The sequence below is a fragment of the Cetorhinus maximus genome, chromosome 11 (genome assembly GCF_964194155.1).
Source record: "Cetorhinus maximus chromosome 11, sCetMax3.hap1.1, whole genome shotgun sequence".
Lineage (NCBI taxonomy): Eukaryota > Metazoa > Chordata > Chondrichthyes > Lamniformes > Cetorhinidae > Cetorhinus > Cetorhinus maximus.
The window spans coordinates 39759357-39777958 of NC_135889.1; the positions used below are offsets into that span (position 1 = coordinate 39759357).

An 18602-nucleotide genomic window follows, 5' to 3' on the forward strand; every position below is an offset into this window, starting at 1 on the left:
CTGGGCATGGATAATGTCACAATGGATCAGGAGCCAGTGCTTGGACAGTGGGTATTGCCATGATGCTTTGTACTTGTTTTTCTGACGGAACAGGGTATTGGTGATGGTAAGCCCATGTTCTGCATATTTGGTAAGGAGAAGAATGCTTTTAAAGTTCACATTCCCAATTCCTTCCTTGCTAACATTTCCATTCTAGGGACTGGAATCTGTTCCAACTTTGGCATCAAAGTCTCTGAGTAGAATAAGCATGTCCTCCTTCGGAACCTCACAGAGAACTTGGTTAAGTTTGGTATCGAAATCTTCCTTGGTTTCATTGTTGGCGTCCAGAGTTGGGGCACATGCATTGGTCATGTTGGTGAATTGGTCCTTGCTAGTTTGAATCGAAGAGCCATGAGGCACTTATTTCTTCCAAGAGGGAACTCATGAAGCCAGTTCACAAGTTCATTCTTAATGCCAAATCCAACACTGTGTTCCTTGAATTGTCCATCAGCAGCTCATCAGATCTCACTCAGACTAGTGATGTCGATGTCATATCACTGGAGTTCTTGGGCGACAAATGCAGTGCGACGTTCTGGGCATTCATTCGTGAGTGTGTCCATGAATGTCCTGATGTTCCAGGCCTCAAACTTTACTACTTTGTCTTTTATGTGTTTCTGCAATAGAAAGTGATCCCTCCAGATGTGGCTGTCCAGTTGGGAGAAGTGAGGCAGTCTGTATTTAGGGAACCTTTTCTAGCCCTCTCTCCAGTAAGGGGTGAGCAGAGTGGGTCCTAAAGAGGGCTGCTCTGTCACAATTACAGCTGCCGAAAGGCACCCTTGTCCTGTCCAAGTGATAGATGACCATCTTGTAACTGCCACCTCCGAGCTAGATCATGACTAGAAGCTTCCAGACAGTACAATCCTGCTCCCATTGCCATTTGCTGGTTGACGAAGGGCTTGAGAGATGCACTCATAAAGAAAGATGCCTGTGCTGGCACCTTTTAGCATGGGGAAACCATTGCACACCAGCTTCTACTCATGTCTTGACAGAACAAAACCTTGATCCAATGGCAAGTAAACCAAGACGATTGGAAGTTTCATTCTGCTGCAACCTTTGTCCACCCGAACAGTTGTTGAGATATTGCAGATGGCACATCTTCCACCACCTGTTCTGTCATTGAGGACCTGTTTGCCAGAGCCCCATCTGCTGAGTATTTCTAGGGTTCTTAAATAGGCCTTCATTGGTAACCAAAGTGGCTCAGCACATAAGTGGTCCCACCATACTTAACCCTGTTTTGATTGATCCTTTCTTACTCATTGCCCAGGTTCTGCAGCGAGGATGAGGGGGTGCACTTTGGAACCTGAACTGAATATACGGTTTAGGTATACAGGTAGAGGGGGAGGAGTAGCCTTTTGTGGGTGGGTGGGAGGGAAGGAGGAACTTTTGCTTCAATGATAAGAGAGGATATAATGTCAGGTAAGCAGGCAGTGAAAACTTTATGGTGGGTAGAATTAAGAATAGAAAAGGACTCAAAACTATAGTGGGAGTTGGGTATAGGCCTCTGGTAGTAGCTATGAAGTGGCAGAACATAAAAGCAGATATTAGACCACTATGTAGTGAAGACAACTTGGATTTATGGAAGATTTTAACACTCATATAGATGGGATGAGCTGTCTAGCTCATTTCAGAAAGGCAGCAAATTTCATTGTAAGCTCAGGATAGTTTTCTGTAGCAACATGTCCTAGAACCAACAAGGAGACATGCCATAATTATATTTAATAATGAACAATGAGCCGAGTTTAGTTAAAAGCGCATTAAAAGCCAAAGCTCTCTCCCCTTTTACCACTGATTGATTGCCTTCCCTGGAGATTGGGAGCACTCCACCAGCCACTGTTATCTCTCAGGTTGATCAGTCACTCTTTCCAGCCTGATTGCCTGCCTTTCCTGACCAACTCACATCCCCACCTACCCCAAACGTGATCCTGACCTGATTGCCTCCCCCACTTCCTCCACTGTCTCACCTACCTGAGTGACTTGGATTTTTATAAACATGACCTTTTCTTAGTGATCCCACATCCTTCAACCCTCGTTGTGGTTGTCAAACAGCTTTTTAATGGCATACCCCACAAATTACCTCATACCCTTTGATACCTTTTCCAAAACCTCATGATCCCCTTCTCTACATTACCAGTCCACATGTCTTCTCCAACTACCCCTTACTGCTGCATACACATCTTATAGCTTATCTTCCTCCAGTTTGGAACATTTTCTCCATCATCTTTCTCTGCACCCTGTGCTTTAATTGATCATTAATTAGTTTTGTTTTATTAATGGCAGGTTATGTCTTGAATTTGAGAAGATAGCAGAGAAAGCCCTGATGACGCCTGCAAATACGCAAGCATTAATGGATTTGAGGGTAATTTTTTGTTTTACTTATAAGGTGGTGTAAGAATTAAGTGCCAATGAAAATAACCACTTTTAGGAAATGACGCAAAAAAACCTTCAGTGGACCACTTTTTTAAGATTATTGGACCTGTTATGATATCCACAGTAGCGGAAAACACAGATAAGATACATCCTCTAATCAATGTCGCCTTAATATCACACTTTGTGGACTGAATTTTCAGGTCTTGCCGGGGGTGGAAACTGAGGCAGACAGGGAAAGAAAATACTGGCTCCCACAAATGTGATGGTTTCCTGCTGCCATTCCCGGCCCCAGTGAGTTTCCTGCCCAATCCATTAACACCGCCAATTAACATTACTAAAGAGCTCATTGAGATCTCGTTAAATGGCATATGGTGATTTTGATGGGGCGCACGGGTTGCGTGCATTGTCTGGAGAAGGCCAGGTGAATGGAGGTGGATCATAATACGGAGCCAGTCATGGCCACCCTGGTGAATTAGGTAGGCCGTATGATATGGTGAACGATGCAGAGAGGGACTTGGCCATTGGAACACAGGTGCCATTGGATCTAGGTTGCAGGAAGAGCAGCAGTAAATGCTTGGGCAGTGCAAGTGGTCGTCACCCTCGTGGCATTGCGGGTATGTATCAGAGGATGGGGCAAGGCTGCCAAAGGCAATTGGGGATCACTTGAACATTAGGAAGGCAGCAGCTGCCAATGGGTGCATGACTTTCAGATTTTTGGTTCCAGTAGTGATGAGGAGAAACATGCTCCACATGAAGGGCATTGCCCTGGCATCAGGAGGGTAGAAGAAGGTATGAGAGGCAGGAATGAAACGAAAACCATACCCTCAGTACAGGATCTACTGTCGAAGAAGGATGACTGAGAACCAGTGCCAAAGGAGACTGTGACTCTCCAGGGAGATGGACATAGACATTTGAGCCCTCATCACCAAAGAGGTCACTCCTCGCAGCACTACTCACCATGCCCTGCCAATAACCGTCAAAGACACTATGGCTTTGAACGTCTTCACTTCTGGCTCCTTCCAAAAACCAGCTGGGAACCGTGGCGGCATCTCACAAGCAGTCACACACCGCAGGTATCCATGTGGCCATCAAGCCAGTCAGATTCATCAACAGGAAGGGCAATCACTCCCTCAAAGATCAGCTGGTCTGCAACCACAACTGAACTTCCTCAATGTGTGTTCTCGCTTTCCTGGCAGCTTCCAAGGCTCCTTCATCCTCTGGCAGTCCATGCTGCTGCAACCATTCACTCCATCCCCCAAACTCTGTGGATATACTCTAGGAAACAAGAGATATCCCTTGAAGAGATGGCTACTCATCCCTTTATGAGAGCTAGAGACAGGCGTAGCCCAGTGAATGACTTAGTTCTCTGCCCAACACGGTTGCCTCCGCACTTGGCCTCTTCTACATAGTGCTCTCATTGTGGCCTCCGAGGAGGTGGAGGGAGCCTGCTCACTTGTCCCTACCTGCAGCTGAGTTTTTTAAAATTCTTTCATAGGATTGGATATCACCAGCAAGGCCAGCATTTGTTAGCTATACCTAATTGCTTCAAAAAGGTAGTGGTGAGCCACCTTCTTGAATCACTGCAGCCCACCTGCTGTAGGTGCAACAGTGTAGGAATGGAGATACGAGGCCAGATTTTTGTGTCCCACAAAAGTTGGGAATAGATGGGGGAATCTCAAAAGTTAGGTTTCGATACTGGAATCTTTTTTATTTCTCTGATAAAACCTTGCCCACACAAACTTCCCATAGGTAGGAAGAGGCTTGGATTAGGTTTGGGTTGCAACCCCATACGCAAGCCTGGTGATGTCGGGGTCACCATTTACAGGTCTAGGGGAAATTTGTTTCTCATGTCCCACAGTATTTTAATTGGATCAGGTGGGCTTTGGAAATCTTTTGAAAATCCACCAGGCAAGAGAGTTCATGAACCTTGGGAAAGTCTGTGGAGGAGCCAGGAACATTCTGACAGGTAAGTGTTAAATCTTTTGACGACTTCAAATGTCATTATTCAATGTTGCCTTATAATTAGGTGCATTTTTATGCAATTATTGCTCATAGGGCTCTTTGTTGAAAAGGTAAGTTGACCATGACATTCACCAGTATTGTGTAAGTGTTGAGATACATTAGAGCGCTTTTTCAATTGGGAAAAGTGCTACTCTACATTCAAAACTGAAGAAAACAGTGCTTAGGAATTTTAGTTTAATTATCTGAAGTGATTTAAATGTCCATTGTACTTTAAATTTTGGAGAAAATGGGTCTGTAGTCTTAACTTAGGGAAAACAAAGCAGCCACTTATTCCTGGACTGTTTTGATTCATAGGCCATCTGGTGTAGCTTAGAAAAAATCTGAGCTATCTTTTATTTCAGTTTCAATAGGCTTCATTGTTTGGAGCTGCAATGGGGTGTTCTGAGCCCATAATGAATGCTTGGCTGAGTTAGTGAACCACTTAGCTCAACAGGAGGTTGTGTACTCTGTCTGATGGATAAAGTGGTTATTAAAGCATTATCTGTCTTTGATGTGGTTGCTGAATAGATGTTTGTTTGTTTTTACAACTGATTGACCACTTGAGGAGATTTAAGTTTTATTTCAAAGGGTGGAATCATCCCAGATTTGCACAAAATGTGGTAGTGGGCAGGAAAAAGGACTTTTTACCCACCGCCGCAATGGTGGCTTTTGGCACTGTATCATCCCATTCCTGGCGTGTCCCACCTCATTAATAATGCATTCCTGAGAAACACACTAGATCTCTGGTGGGGTGGCCTCTGATTTGCCTACCTTGCCGTCACCTCAGGCTGTCAGTAATCTGGGTGCTCTATTTGAAGGGAGCCCCTGCACAGAGCTAGCACTCTCTAAGGGATCAGAAGCTGTTGTAAAATCATAGCTGTCAAAGGGAAGAAACAGGCTGCCCCCAAATTTAGTGACACCTCCCTCGGGTGCCTACTGGACACAGTGGAAGCCCGTCCTGAAGTCCTCTACCCCAGCTCTGGGCGAAGATCAGCAAGGTCACCAATCCAGCATGGGAGGTGGTGGCAGCAGTGGTCAGCGCCAAAGCCCTGCAAAAGAGGGCAGCCACCCAGTGCTGAAAGAGGATGAATGATCTCCTCTGTTCCACCAGGGTAAGTCATTCTTCTCATCACTCTCCACTCGCACACTCACAAACCCATCACACATCCACAGGGATCTCACTCACTGCCAGTTTAAGGGACATCACCATTCACTCTCGCACACACCTTCATCTGCCCTGTGGATCATGCCCTCATCGTGTCTTTGGCATCACTCAACAGCCACACATGCCTAGCATCCTTCTCATCTGTCCTGGCAGGCATCCTGTGTACATTCTCTCCATCTGTCTTCATGCAGGACAAGCTGGCACACCAAAAGGGAGAGGTCGCAGACTGGTGGAAAAATGCCTGAAATCAAAGTCCTCACAGACTTTGAAAACAGAGTCATCTAGCTGGCCAGTGACGATCTGGATTGTTCCTGTGCTGATGGTGAGGTCGGCAGTGCTCAACCATGTGATGATCCAGCAGTGCACATCCATCAGACAATCATGCTATGAGTCAGTTCTCTTGTTCTGCAGTCTCCTGCTATGCACCAATTATTTTTCCTTGCTTTCACAGGCACATCTAGGAAGCAGCTGAGGGCGTCCACGAACCAGGTCCTCGACATAAGCTCCGAGGACACCTTGGAAGAAGAATCTGATGGCACCCTCATTGAAGACCCATCACAGCACTCATCCACACCCTCCACCAGCGCAGAGACACACAGCTCGGTAGGACCTAGCTCAAGAGTAGCCTCGGGACCACAATCTGGTGAGCACATCTCACTGTCTGATCCACAGCAGGCAGCAGCAGGGACTTTCCAGGTCCCTGGTACTTGGAGGATAGCTGGAGGCCAGAAATCTACTGAGTCTGATTCAGATGAGGAGCCTCTGGACTCGGTCATACCTCAATTGCTGGAGCTGCAAAGGAAAGCTGGGGAACATCAGAAAGGGATGTCCGCTGCACTCCTCAGATTGCAAGGCACAATGGAGGAGTCCATCCACCTTCAGTCTGAGGTGATAGTGTTGGCATGCCAACGCACCGAGGTCAACACTGGTAGGATGGTGGCCTTCATGGAGACCTTGGTCAGGACATTGGTCCTGCACTGCTGCGTGGGCTGAACTTCATTATTGATGCCATAGTTTGCCTTCAACAGTGTCAACATGACGGGGGTGCTGGGCAGCTCAATCTCACTCCAGCTTCCCCCTTGTCCTCAAGGAGTCAGCCAGGACCCCTGGGGCATCCATAGGGAGGATCATCAGACGCACACCCTGGGACCATCCACCCAGGTGAATCTGGGAGTGTCCGGCCCATCTGAATCCCCTGTTCCTGTGACCCCAGCAACTCCAGCTCCACAGGCTGAGGAGAATGCCACTGCCACAGAGCAGGACCCTGAAAGCAGGCCAGGGCCCTCCAGGTCTCAGCCCTCTAGAGGACGCCTGCCAAGGTCATCACAGATAGGGCATAGCAGTCAGCAGGCTGCCTCCACCTCCGCTGTGGATGTTGGGGGAGCACCAAGATGTCGTGGCAGGGTTAGGAACGTTATGAAGATGTAACTCCTTCGAATCAAAACAAATAAACTAAACCAACAAATCAAGAGACAAATTAAAAGGCAGCTCCTAGTTGCACAGCCTGGGTAAGTGTTTATCACTTTTGCATAGTGCTCACTATTGTAAATAAACTCCCAAGAATGTCTCCTTGCCCTATGGCTCCTTGTTAGGATGAGCAGTGTTTGTGACACTCAGATGTGAAACCTTGGTTCCTGTACAAGATAAAGGCAGATGTCTCAGTCCAGAGCCTCTTCCTTGTGCAATGTGTAACCTTCAGACCAAAGTGATGGATGGCTTCACACTCACTGGACACATTACTGATGCCTGCACCTCGATGGTGCTTGTTATTGCTGTCAGAATGTTGTGGGCATGCATCACGGAGTTCCGTCATTCTCACTGTGTGTTCTCAGCACCTTTGAGGTTGGGTGGCCACCAATCTCTTCAGCATCTGTGACTAGTGATGCTGTGCTCCTGAAGGGGTCAGGTGCTGAAGGCTGACAAAGGATCAGGTGCATTTAAAGTTTCACATCTGTGTCTTCATGATATGCCCCTGATCACAGGGCGCAAGTGAGCTGTCCTCAGCCAGACAGGAGTCAGACATTCACAGAGGCTATGTGAAGATCTATGGAGTGTCCTCACTGCATGCCGTTATTGTCCTCTCTGGAATCTAGCAACTATTGGCACCTCCACTGCGTCTCCATGACATGAGTCTGAGCACTGAGGGCATGTGCGCTGCCGTCAGCCACACAGGAGTCAAATGTTCATAGTTGCTAGGTAAGGATGTCAGGACTATCCTCAGTGCACCTCATCATCATCCTCCAAGAATCTTGTGGCTATGAGGGCCTCCCAAACACACCTGCCTCACCTGGCCAATGTGATGGCCTCACCATCGGCATCCTTGCCCTCGAGGACCTCATCATCATCATCCCCTTTGACATCCTCCTCATCGGAGGATACGTGCAGCTCCTCCATCTCCTCCTCAGCCAGGTCCTCCCACTAATGCAGCGCCAGGCTGTGGAGCACGCCGCAAGTTACACCCTCTGGGGACTGTACTACAGTGCTACACTGGACCTGTCGAGGCACCAGAACCTCATTTTCAAAATACCTATCATTTTACTTCACCAAAGTCAGAGTTGAGGCATGAGCTCTGCTGCAGTCTGAGGCCACTGCACGGGCGTCATCCGCCACGTCCTCTGTGGGTAGCCCTTGTCTCAGAGGAGCCAACCCTGCAGCCTCTCTGCACCCTGGAAAATGTCAGGAATCTGAGACCTGCTAAGAATGTGGGAGTCGTGGACATGCTTTAGGAATTGTGCACAGACCTGTAGGATGTGTTTGTGGTGGTCATACGCCAGCTGAAAATTCAGCGAGTTGACATAGTTGACTGCTTGTTGGCACAAAGATCTAAGCGCCATATGAGTGCAGTCGATGGCACCCTGCACCTCTGGTAAACCAGAGATCTGCGCAAATCCCAGTGCCCTTGCTTCCTGGCTTTCCTGATCCCGAGCGAAATGCACAAAGTCCCTTGCCTTCCTAAAGATGGCATCCGTGACCTCCTGGATACACTTGTGCGTGGAGTCTTGTGAGATCCTGCACAGGTCACCTGTGGAGCCCTGGAAGGAACCACTGGCATAAAAATTGCATGCCACAGTCACTTTCACAGCCACTGGCACTGGTCCCTGTGATGCCAAATTCTGCAGCAGGTGGCATATGTGACTGACCAGTTTCCTGGACACGCGCAGTCTTTGGTGACACTCGTTCTCGGTCATCTGCAGGAATGACAAGCACCATGTGTAGACCATGGGTCTAGCAAGGCACTACGAGCGACGGCTCACTGTGGATCTTCAGTGTGTGTAGCAGGCCCTGCCGCCCCTTCATCTTGAGGGAGGTGCTCCTCCCTTTGCCGTGCCAGGCGCCTTTGCTGCTCTCTTCTTCTTCTCTGCTCCCTGTAAGCCATGGGGTATACTGCTAAATCACCAGGCTCCATGATCCTGATGTTCTCTTCCTGCAGGATCAAAGAGAGAGATGTGTGGGTTAACATATGTGTACTAAGAGCACGTTGGTTAAGGTTAAGTCTGAAGGCTCCTTCATGCATGCAGGAGAGTGCTGGCCACCAATTTGATGACCAGTGTGTAGTGCGCTCATTGGCTGTCTGAAACCCCACCCACTCCGCCCCACTCCAAGTGACCAATTAGCGACAACTTTGACCATTGGACTACATGCTGTGCTCTCAGGTTAGGCACAGGCATTCTCCTAACACACACTGCAAGGCTGCACTGTTAGCTTGAACCATAATGGGTACTGGTCCAAACCTTAATAATAAATGCAAGGGGCTGCGAGCGTCTCCACCAGTGACTGCGCCATGGCCACCTTTCACAAGGGAATTCTACAACTTGCCCAGTCGGCCAACTGCACTGCTGTCCCCTAAAATGCACATTAATTTGCAGCCTGCGCCTGAGGGGTGAAAAGCTTTAGAGCATTTGGTGGCACTTTCATGCTTTTGTGTTGTTGAGGGGGCAAAAAAAGCTCCAGAGGTCCGACTCCAAGCATGTCAACCAAGCTGCAGAAGAATGCTTACTTTCGACAAGCTTTTCCAGGCTTTGTGTGGCCGCTTCCCTCACACCCCCCACCCCCTGCCATGTACTTGAGTATTTCCTGCAGACTGTGCTGCATGCCCCCCCAGACTTCCATCATGTGCTTAAGTATTTCCTTCAGTCTGTGCTGCCTTACCCCACACCCTCCACCTCTGCCAAGCCTGACCCACACTGGAGCCAGCCAGGAAAAAGCGACTTGCCTGTGCTCCCCACAAATGTGTGGCACCTTTTCCTTAATGTTCTATGGGCGATGCTCACAAGCGCTGCGCAAGGTTGCGTGCACTCACCTCCGCGTTCCCCTCGAAGTTCAGGTCACCAGGTGCACACCTTTTAAAGGCAGTTGTGAAGCATGCATTCTGAAGTCACGTCGACGTGGGCGGTAAATTTGACGTGCGGGGATAATTCTGGCAAGCAGGACTTATAATTAGATGCAAACGTATTAAAATTACTTTCCTAACGTGCGGTGGTGGGAAATGTGGCCTGCCATTGATGGGTGGAACGGATGATCACAAACTGACTTCGCAACGGCGTAAAACATTTGGCCTTCTCACCATATTGCCTCCTGCCCGCCATGACACCTGACACCAACAGGGCCAGAAAATTCCGGACAAAGGTTCTGGTTTTTTTTTTGGTATGAATGGCTGTGTATTTGAATTTTTGAGGTTTACTTTCTCATGTCCATTTCAAAGGGTGGGATTATCCAGCTCCCTTTACCGCTACCATTAACACTCCCTTTGTCTTGTGTCCATGACATCTTTGCCAACCCTTCTTTAGCTGCCACCTATCCCTGACCCTCTGTCTTGCTCCACCTGCTTCACCACCTCTTAAACAGTATGAAACCCATCATATTGCTACTTCTCTTTAGCTCTGAAGAAGTGTCATACGGACTCGAAATGTTAACTCTGTTTCTCTCTCCACAGGTGCTGCCAAACCTGCTGAGTTTTTCCAGCATTTTCTGTTTTTATTACTGATAAATTTATATTTGGTAATCCAGTTGACTACACAAAACATGGCATCATGAGTTGATAACAGGAGTAATATAAATGCATTTGTGTAGGATAACAATGATTCTGAAAACTGATGTTTTTCGTAAAAAGGTGCCATATTAAATTGATCCTATTGTCTATCATACAATGGCCAATATGGAAGAATTCAAGGCTGCTTTATGATTGTTTTGATTACAATCCACAAAATAGATTGTGTGTTTAAAAAAAAAATAGGTACAGGTAGAGTGTCTCAAAACTGGCAACATCAGGACTGAGTCCGTGCCGGGTTTTGGATCTTGCTGGTTTTTCGGGCCGGGTGGTTCGGGTTGGGCAGCTCTGGCCGGTTGGGTTGCGTCAAGGTGGTTTGTATCACTCGGGTGTGCAAAACCAATAATTAATCGGTGCATCACTGCGCCAATACATCACCTAGCTCAACAAGCCGGTAAGTTACCACACTCATCTAATAATAATAAAAATTCTTGCATCGCAGCTTCAAAAGATGTCCGATTTTCAGACATTGCCAGTTTTCGGATAGCCGGATTTGAGACACTGTACCTGTAATATATATTGTGGTCTCTGATGCAGAAGTGATAGACTTGCTATAGGCCATGCTATTGTTGAAATGCTGCTTGAGGAGAATAACCACAGATTTGGAGATATTGAAATCACTGCTGAAAACAAATTGTACTGCGCAGTATTTAAGAAAAAAATTCATATTTTAGGCAATTTGTGAGTTCTAATTCAAATGTAGAAAAGTTATTATACACTTTGGAGATCCAAGTGGCAGTTATTTTTAAATCAATGTTTCTTTCGGCAGGCCTACATGAAACAGGTTGAAGTGAAGGACATGGCTGAACTTGAGCTGAAGCTGGTTGAAGCCAAAAACCGCTTGGCTTTTCTTGTGGATTATGTTACACTTACCCCTAGTGACATGCGACTGAACAATAATACATTTCACTGGATTGGACGAATGGCAGAGATTTTTGAGGAACACAAGAGGATGGTTGCAGAGAAGGAAGAACAGTACCAACAAGGACTCAGGGTGAGAGATTCAAGCATTTCAGTATTGATAAGGTTTTGCTTCAATTTGCTTTGCACTGACACGGTTGTGGTCCTAACCTGACATCACAGGAAAGCTTTGTATTAACATTAGACGTGTAATGTGAATGCATTCAAACAACTCTCTCCTCCCTGCCTTTGTTGAAATAGACATAGTGGCCAGATTTTGAGGTGTGGAGCACAGAGTAAATGTAAAGTGCTTTGTTAACAGAGTGCTAAAGTCAGGAATTTGGTGCAAGTGGGAATTCAGTGCAGAGCAGGAAGGAGGTGCTACTTCTTTTTCTCTTTTGTTTTACAGCCAGTAACGGTAGTAACTAATTAAAATCGTAAGACTTGAATTTATATAGCACTTTTTCCGACCACCGAACATCCCAAAGGCTTTACAGCCAATGAAGAGTTTTTGAAACTTAATCATTGGTGTAATGTAGGAAATGCAGCAACCAATTTGTGCATAGCAAGCTCCCATAAACAGCAATGTGATAATGAGTGGATAATCTGTTTTTGTAATGTTTATTGAGAAATAAATATTGGCTAGAACACTGGGGTTACCTCCCTTGCTCTTCTATGAAATAGTGCCAAGGGATCTTTCATGTCTAATCTGAGAGGACAGCTGGGCCTCAGTTTAACATCCCATCCAAAAGCAGACACCTCTGGCAGTGCACAGGAGTGTTAGTCTAGATCTTTGTGCTCAAGTCTTGGGTTAGGACTTGAACCCACAACTTTCTGACTCACAGGTGTACATGCTACCAACTGAACCACAGCTGACGCTTAACTAATCAAATAAATCAATGAGGTTACATAGACATGGCTGGGCAGATGGTGTGTCATAACCATAGCATAAAATCATAGAATAAGAGAATGGTTTCAGTGCTGTTGGAGGCTATTTGGCCTTCTGTGTCCATGCCAGCTCTCTGCAAGAACAACCCGGGTACTTCCACTCCCCTGCCCTTTCCCTGTAGCTCAGCAGTTTTTTTCTCATTAGCTGCAATTGAATCTGCCTCCAACACACATTCGGGCAGTGCATTGCAGATCCTAACCACATGCTGTGTAAAAAAGTTATTCTTCATTTTGCTGTTGGCTATATTGCCAATCACCTTAAATCGGCGTCCTCTGGTTTTTGACTGTTCCACTAATGGGAACAGCTTTTCCTTGTTTACCATATCCAAACCTGTATACTTCTATCTTATTTTCTTCTATCAAATCTCCCCTCAATCTCTGTTGCTCCAAAGAGAATAACCCCAGCTTTTTCAACCTAACCTTGTAACTAAGAACTTCCATCCCTGGAACCATTCTGGTAAATCTCTTCTGCACCCTCTCAAGGATCCTCGCATCCTTCCTAAAGCATGGTGATCAGAACTCGATGCAATACTCTAGATGGGGCCTAATCAGAAAGAAGAATTTTCAATAAGATATTCAGAGTCAAAACCACGGAGTATAATTAGATTTAAATTATGTACAGAAAGCAAAATAAAGAGAACTAAAGAAATATGGGACTCAGAGAGAAAGTTAAAAGAGACAGAAAAGAAAATGTTAAAAAAATTAAACTTAAAAAAGAAATCCAACACAAATTAAATCCTGAAGGTAACTGCTGCAACTTTATGCCCTTATATCTGCTACCACCACTCCTCTCCTCAAAACACCAATCCTTGATCACATCATCCTTGCAAACTATCATCCCATTTCCAACCTCCTTTTCTTCTCCAAAGTGCTTGAACTTGTTGTCGCCTCCCAAATCCATTCCCATCTATCCTGGGGCTTCATGTTTGAATTCCTGCCACATTACCAAAACAGCTCTTACCAAAGTCCCAAATAACATCCTTTGTGACTGTGACAAAGGTAAACTTTCCCTCCTCATCCTTCTTGATCTGTCTGTAGCGTTTGACACAGCTGACAACGCCATGCACTCCAATGCCTCTCCACTGTCGTCAAGCTGGGTGGGACTGCTCTTGCCTGATTCCATTCTCATCTATCTATTTGTAGCCAGAGAATCATTTGCAATGGCATCTCTTCCTGCTCCCACACTGTTATCTCTGATGTCCAGCAAGGATTTATTCTTGGCTCCCTCCTATTTCTCATCTATGTGCTGTGCCTTGGCGAGATCGTACGAAAGCACAGTGTTAGTTTTCACATGAATGTTGACAACAATTGGCTCTACCTCACTGCCACCTCTTTCAACTCCTTTACTGGTGCTGCATTATCAGATGGCTTATCCAACGTTCAGTACTGGATGAGCAGAAATTTCCTCCAATTAAATATAAAAGACCCCACTACAAACTCAGTTCCCTAGCTACTGACCTCATCCCTATTCACAGCAACAGTCTGAGATTAAGCCAGCCTGTTAACAACCATGGTGTCACATTTGATCCCGAGGTGAGCTTCAGATCTCAGATTCGTGCTAGGACAGCCTATTCTGATCTTCGACTATGCCCTTGTCTCAGTTCATCTGCTGCTGCAACCCTCATTCATACCTTCATTATTCCAATGCACTTCTGATTCATTTCCCACTTTTTACACAGTGTAAACTTGAGGAAATCCAAAATTCTGCTGCCTGTGCCTTAACTCACACTAAGTCCCATTCCCTATCACCCCTGTGCTCGCTGATCTAGATTAGTTTCTGATTAAACAAGGTCTTGATTTTAAAATTCTCATCCTTGTTTTCAATTCTCTCCACGGGCTCACCCCTTCCTATCTCTATAATCTCCACCAGCCACACCACCCTCCGATTATCCACGTTCTTCTAATTTTAGCCACCATGCGCATCTCCAATTTTAATCGTTCCACAATTGATGGCCATGTCTTCAGTTGCCTAGACTCAAAGCTTTGGAATACCCTACCTAAACCTCTGCCTTATGATCTTGTTTTTCCTCCTTTGAGACAGTCCTTAAAACCTACCTGTTTGACCAAGGGCAGAATATTATGCTCGGCATACGGGCGTGCGCCTGACACTTCCAAGTGTAAAATGATGCGAGATGACATTGGGTGAGCGTCCCGACGTCTTTGCGCAGTGTTGCGATATTCCGTTCGTTCGGCGGGTGCGTGCAGGAGTCGGCTGTGTGCCTGCTGACAAATGAAAGGCCTATTAAGGCCATTAAGAAGCTAATTAAATTCAAATTTACGCTGCCCGCCCAACCTAACAGTTAGCAGACAGGCGAAAAGGCCAAGCGGCCTTTACATTTTTTAGGAAACATTTTTATTCCCTTTATTTTTTTTTTAAACAATGCTTCATCTCCCTGAGGCACAGAGCTGCCTCAGGGAGATTGAAGTGCTCTTTCACAGGCCTTCATTGGCTTCCTAACCGCCCCCGCTGAGCACCGCTGCCAAGGGCAAAATCCTGCGCCAAGCTTTTGGTCATCTGGCCAAATATCATGTTATATGGCTCAGCGTTATACTTTGTTCTATAATGCTCTTGTGAAGTGCCTTGGGATATTTCAATATGTTAAAGCACTATATACATATAAGTTGTTGTTGTACTACATAGATTTTAATGCTCAGACTATTTGCAATGTATTGCTATTGCGCAGCTTGTGAAGGAGCAAGTTAATTCAGATAGCAAGTTCTGGATTTCCATATTTACTTGCATATGCAGAATCCAGAAGTCACTATTAGATTTACTCCATAATAACATTAATTGGCGATGGCCTCACTACTATTTTAACTCAAATTCCATGCCATTGTTTTAACTTAATTTGGAGGATTTCTACTCACTTGTGGTTTCTATTTTTTTTGCTTGTGCTGGTTGTCTTGTTAATGTTAACTTAGTCCCATGTCATTAATCTATGGTAGTGTTCATTTGGGAGGCTTAACAATTCTGATATTACAGTAAGTCTGCAGTCAATCATTAGAAAATATGTGATCAGTATATATTATGTTTCAAAGATGATATAAAATACTTTTATGGAGCACATTAAAAACATTGGGGCTGATGTTGCACTCGGTCCATCCTAGCAGCAGAATTGCCAAAGCCCAAAACCCAGTCTTGAGGTATGGCAACCTGTCATCTGCATAAACAGTGTGGGCACATTGGTGCTTTCAAAGATGTATGAGTGGCGCCTACATTGATACACCAGTACACAATAAAGTAAGATTGCCAACTCTGATCAGACATTTTCCCGGAGGTTTCATCAAATGACCTCCTGCCTCCAACGACCCTGTCCAGTCAAACCATTTTTCCCATCTCCAATATTTTTTATAACTAATAAAGAGAAGTTTGCAAGGATAATTAAAAATGCCTTGAAGGCCTGTATGATCTTCCTTCCTGCTTGCTCTTAGCAATGTCCAGGAGGTTAATCTTTAATTCTGGAAGGCTGGCAACACTAGTGGAAACGACCAAAAGCTACTCTGCTACAGTTGCCAAGGGCCCTCCAGTGGTTTGAGAATTAAAAATATATACAATATTTCACTTCTTAAGAGAATTCTAAGCTTAAAAAAAGGTAGTTACATGTTTAAAGAATCAACCACCTTTTCTTAGTGAAGGTTTGGGTTTTAGAAGATCTCATCTGGGCACATGCGAGTTGTCAGCCAGTAAGAGTCCACTGAGGCATTTTATTGGCAAACAGGTGGCTCAGAAATTTCTTAGACTTGTCACAGAATCACAGAATCACACAGTGCAGAAGAGGCCCTTCGGCCTATTAGGTCTGCACCAACATGTGAGAAACACCTGACCTACCTACCTAATCCCATTTACCAGCACTTGGCCCATAGCCTTCAATGTTATGACGTGCCAAGTGCTCATCCAGGTACTTTTTAAAGGATGTGAGGCAACCCGCCTCCACCACCCTCCCAGGCAGCGCATTCCAGACTGTCACCACCCTCTGGGTAAAAAAGTTTTTCCTCACATCCCTCCTAAACCTCCTGCCCCTCACCTTGAACTTATGTCCCCTCGTGACTGACCTTTCAATTAAGGGGAACACTATCCACCCTGCCCCTCATAATCTTGTACACCTCAATCAGGTCGCCCCTCAGTCTTCTCTGCTCCGATGAAAACAATCCAAGTCTATCCAACCTCTGTTCATAACTTAAATGTTTCATCCCAGGCAACATCCTGGTGAATCTCCTCTGCACCCCCTCCAGTGCAATCACATCCTTCCTATAATGTGGTGACCAGAACTGCACACAGTACACCAGCTGTGGCCTCACCAAGGTTCTATACAACTCCAATATGACCTCCCTACTTTTGTAATCTATGCCTCGATTGATAAAGGCAAGTGTCCCATATGCCTTTTTCACCACCCCACTGACATGCCCCTTGATATAGGGGAGAGTGGACTGGAGATCTGGCATGGCCCCCCCTCAATGCCTGCAGTGAAGAAAACAATAAAGGATCTCAGCAGAACCAGGTCCTGCCCCAGAATCCAGCTGTACGTGGTAGATCTGGCTCTCCTCAGCCCTGGGCTTAATTGGAATTTTGGGCTCAACATTTTCATGACTGTTAGTGAAAAATGAGAGTCAACCTATTATTCAAAAAATGTATACTATCTAAATTTAATATGGTGCCTCTTTCATGGTTTATTTAATTTTTTAGCTTCGTACTGAAAGATTTGTAGAGGAGTTGGAAAGCTATGCTAAGCAAGTGGAAGAGTTCTACACTTTTGCAGAACTGACAGAAGTCAGTCGGTACCTACGAAAGGCTCAAACGTTAAATGCGAAACTGAATCAAGCAATGGAGAAGGTATTGAGTTACAGCTTCTTCAAAGTAGTAATGAAAATAAATGACTATAAACTTATCCATGGGCGTCAAAAACGAATAAGCTGGTGTTTCACATTTTATAAAGCCAGTTAATGTTTTTTATTTTATGAAAAAATAGTTATATTTTGTTACAAAATTATACTACATATATATGATGTCATAACAGTATAAAGGCTGTAGATAATTTATGGATGTGACATTGTTATCAGGTGCAGTCAGACTTGTACATGGCTGTGATAGTCCCACAGTCAAATAGCTTACTGTCACTTGCTGTCAAGGCTCCTAATGCCTATGGAGTAACATGCCACCCTGCTCAAGGAACCAGCCCACAGGGCAGAAGGGGAGAAAATTAAAAATAATTGAATTACTAAATTCACTACGTCTAAACGGAGAGTGCTGTATGAAAAAAAAATCTTGGTAAAAGATACTGACTATTGTGTGAAATATTTGACTTGTGAGAAGTTGGATACTATTCCAAGTGCAAAATGCATACTGAGGAAAATTTTAGATTGGGGATCTTTTTGGGCCCATGGGCAGGAAGTAGGATGGACGCAGTTGCTGGCCTCTAAATAAATTAGGCGGCCTGCTGGCATGATTGTATATGTTGGGAAGACGGTTCTCAGAGGGACTGAGGAGATCCCAAATAGGGTGTGCTATCAGCCAGATTTTTCTGGAGGAGGAAGGAAATGGGAGGCAGGTCCATTTCTGGGTTGCAAACCCACCCCTGCTGAGAACCAGGAAGCGAACATAATTTTGACCTAGGCAGGGTCCTAATTGGTCAGGCGACAGGCCAGGTGGCCAACTGGTGACCAGGGGGATGTGAACAGAGTCAGGCCACCTCTGGAGCAGGCAAAATTTAAAGGAGCACCAGCAACCATTGTAAGTGAGGAAGAAGTGTTGACAAATGGCAGAAAAGAAAGTTTGAAATACTGTGAGCTGCCTCTCATTTTTCCGTTATGAAGTGAAACTATTTAGGAGAGTCCCCTTTCTTAATGGGAAAGTAAGAAAAACCTCTGCAAGTCCCTTGTTCCCTACCTTCACCCTTCTTGTTCAGAGCTACGCATAAATGTTTCTCAAAATATTTTGGATGAAATAGGGAATGCTAACCTTTGTCCTTGTTCTTGGACTTGTGTACAGATGTATGTGGGAAAATGTTACAAGTGAAAGAAAAGTAGTGAAAACAAAGTGTTATCAGCATTGAACTTTACAACAGTTATGTTATAAATGTCTCCTTTAGCGTAAGGTGAAACAGAATGTTCTGGATAAGGGGATAGGAGTCATACCAT

The 18602-nt window shown here is 45.3% G+C and overlaps 1 protein-coding gene across 1 annotated transcript in view; it reads left to right on the top strand.

Annotated features, from left to right (window-relative positions):
- dnah7 (dynein, axonemal, heavy chain 7) overlaps positions 1–18602 on the top strand; it is a 614695-nt gene that overhangs the window by 114457 nt on the left and 481636 nt on the right. The window contains exons 14-16 of the mRNA XM_078551851.1: positions 2317–2395; positions 11389–11613; positions 17152–17298. Of these exons, the coding sequence (XP_078407977.1) occupies positions 2317–2395; positions 11389–11613; positions 17152–17298 (451 nt within the window). The remainder of the gene's footprint in view (positions 1–2316; positions 2396–11388; positions 11614–17151; positions 17299–18602) is intronic.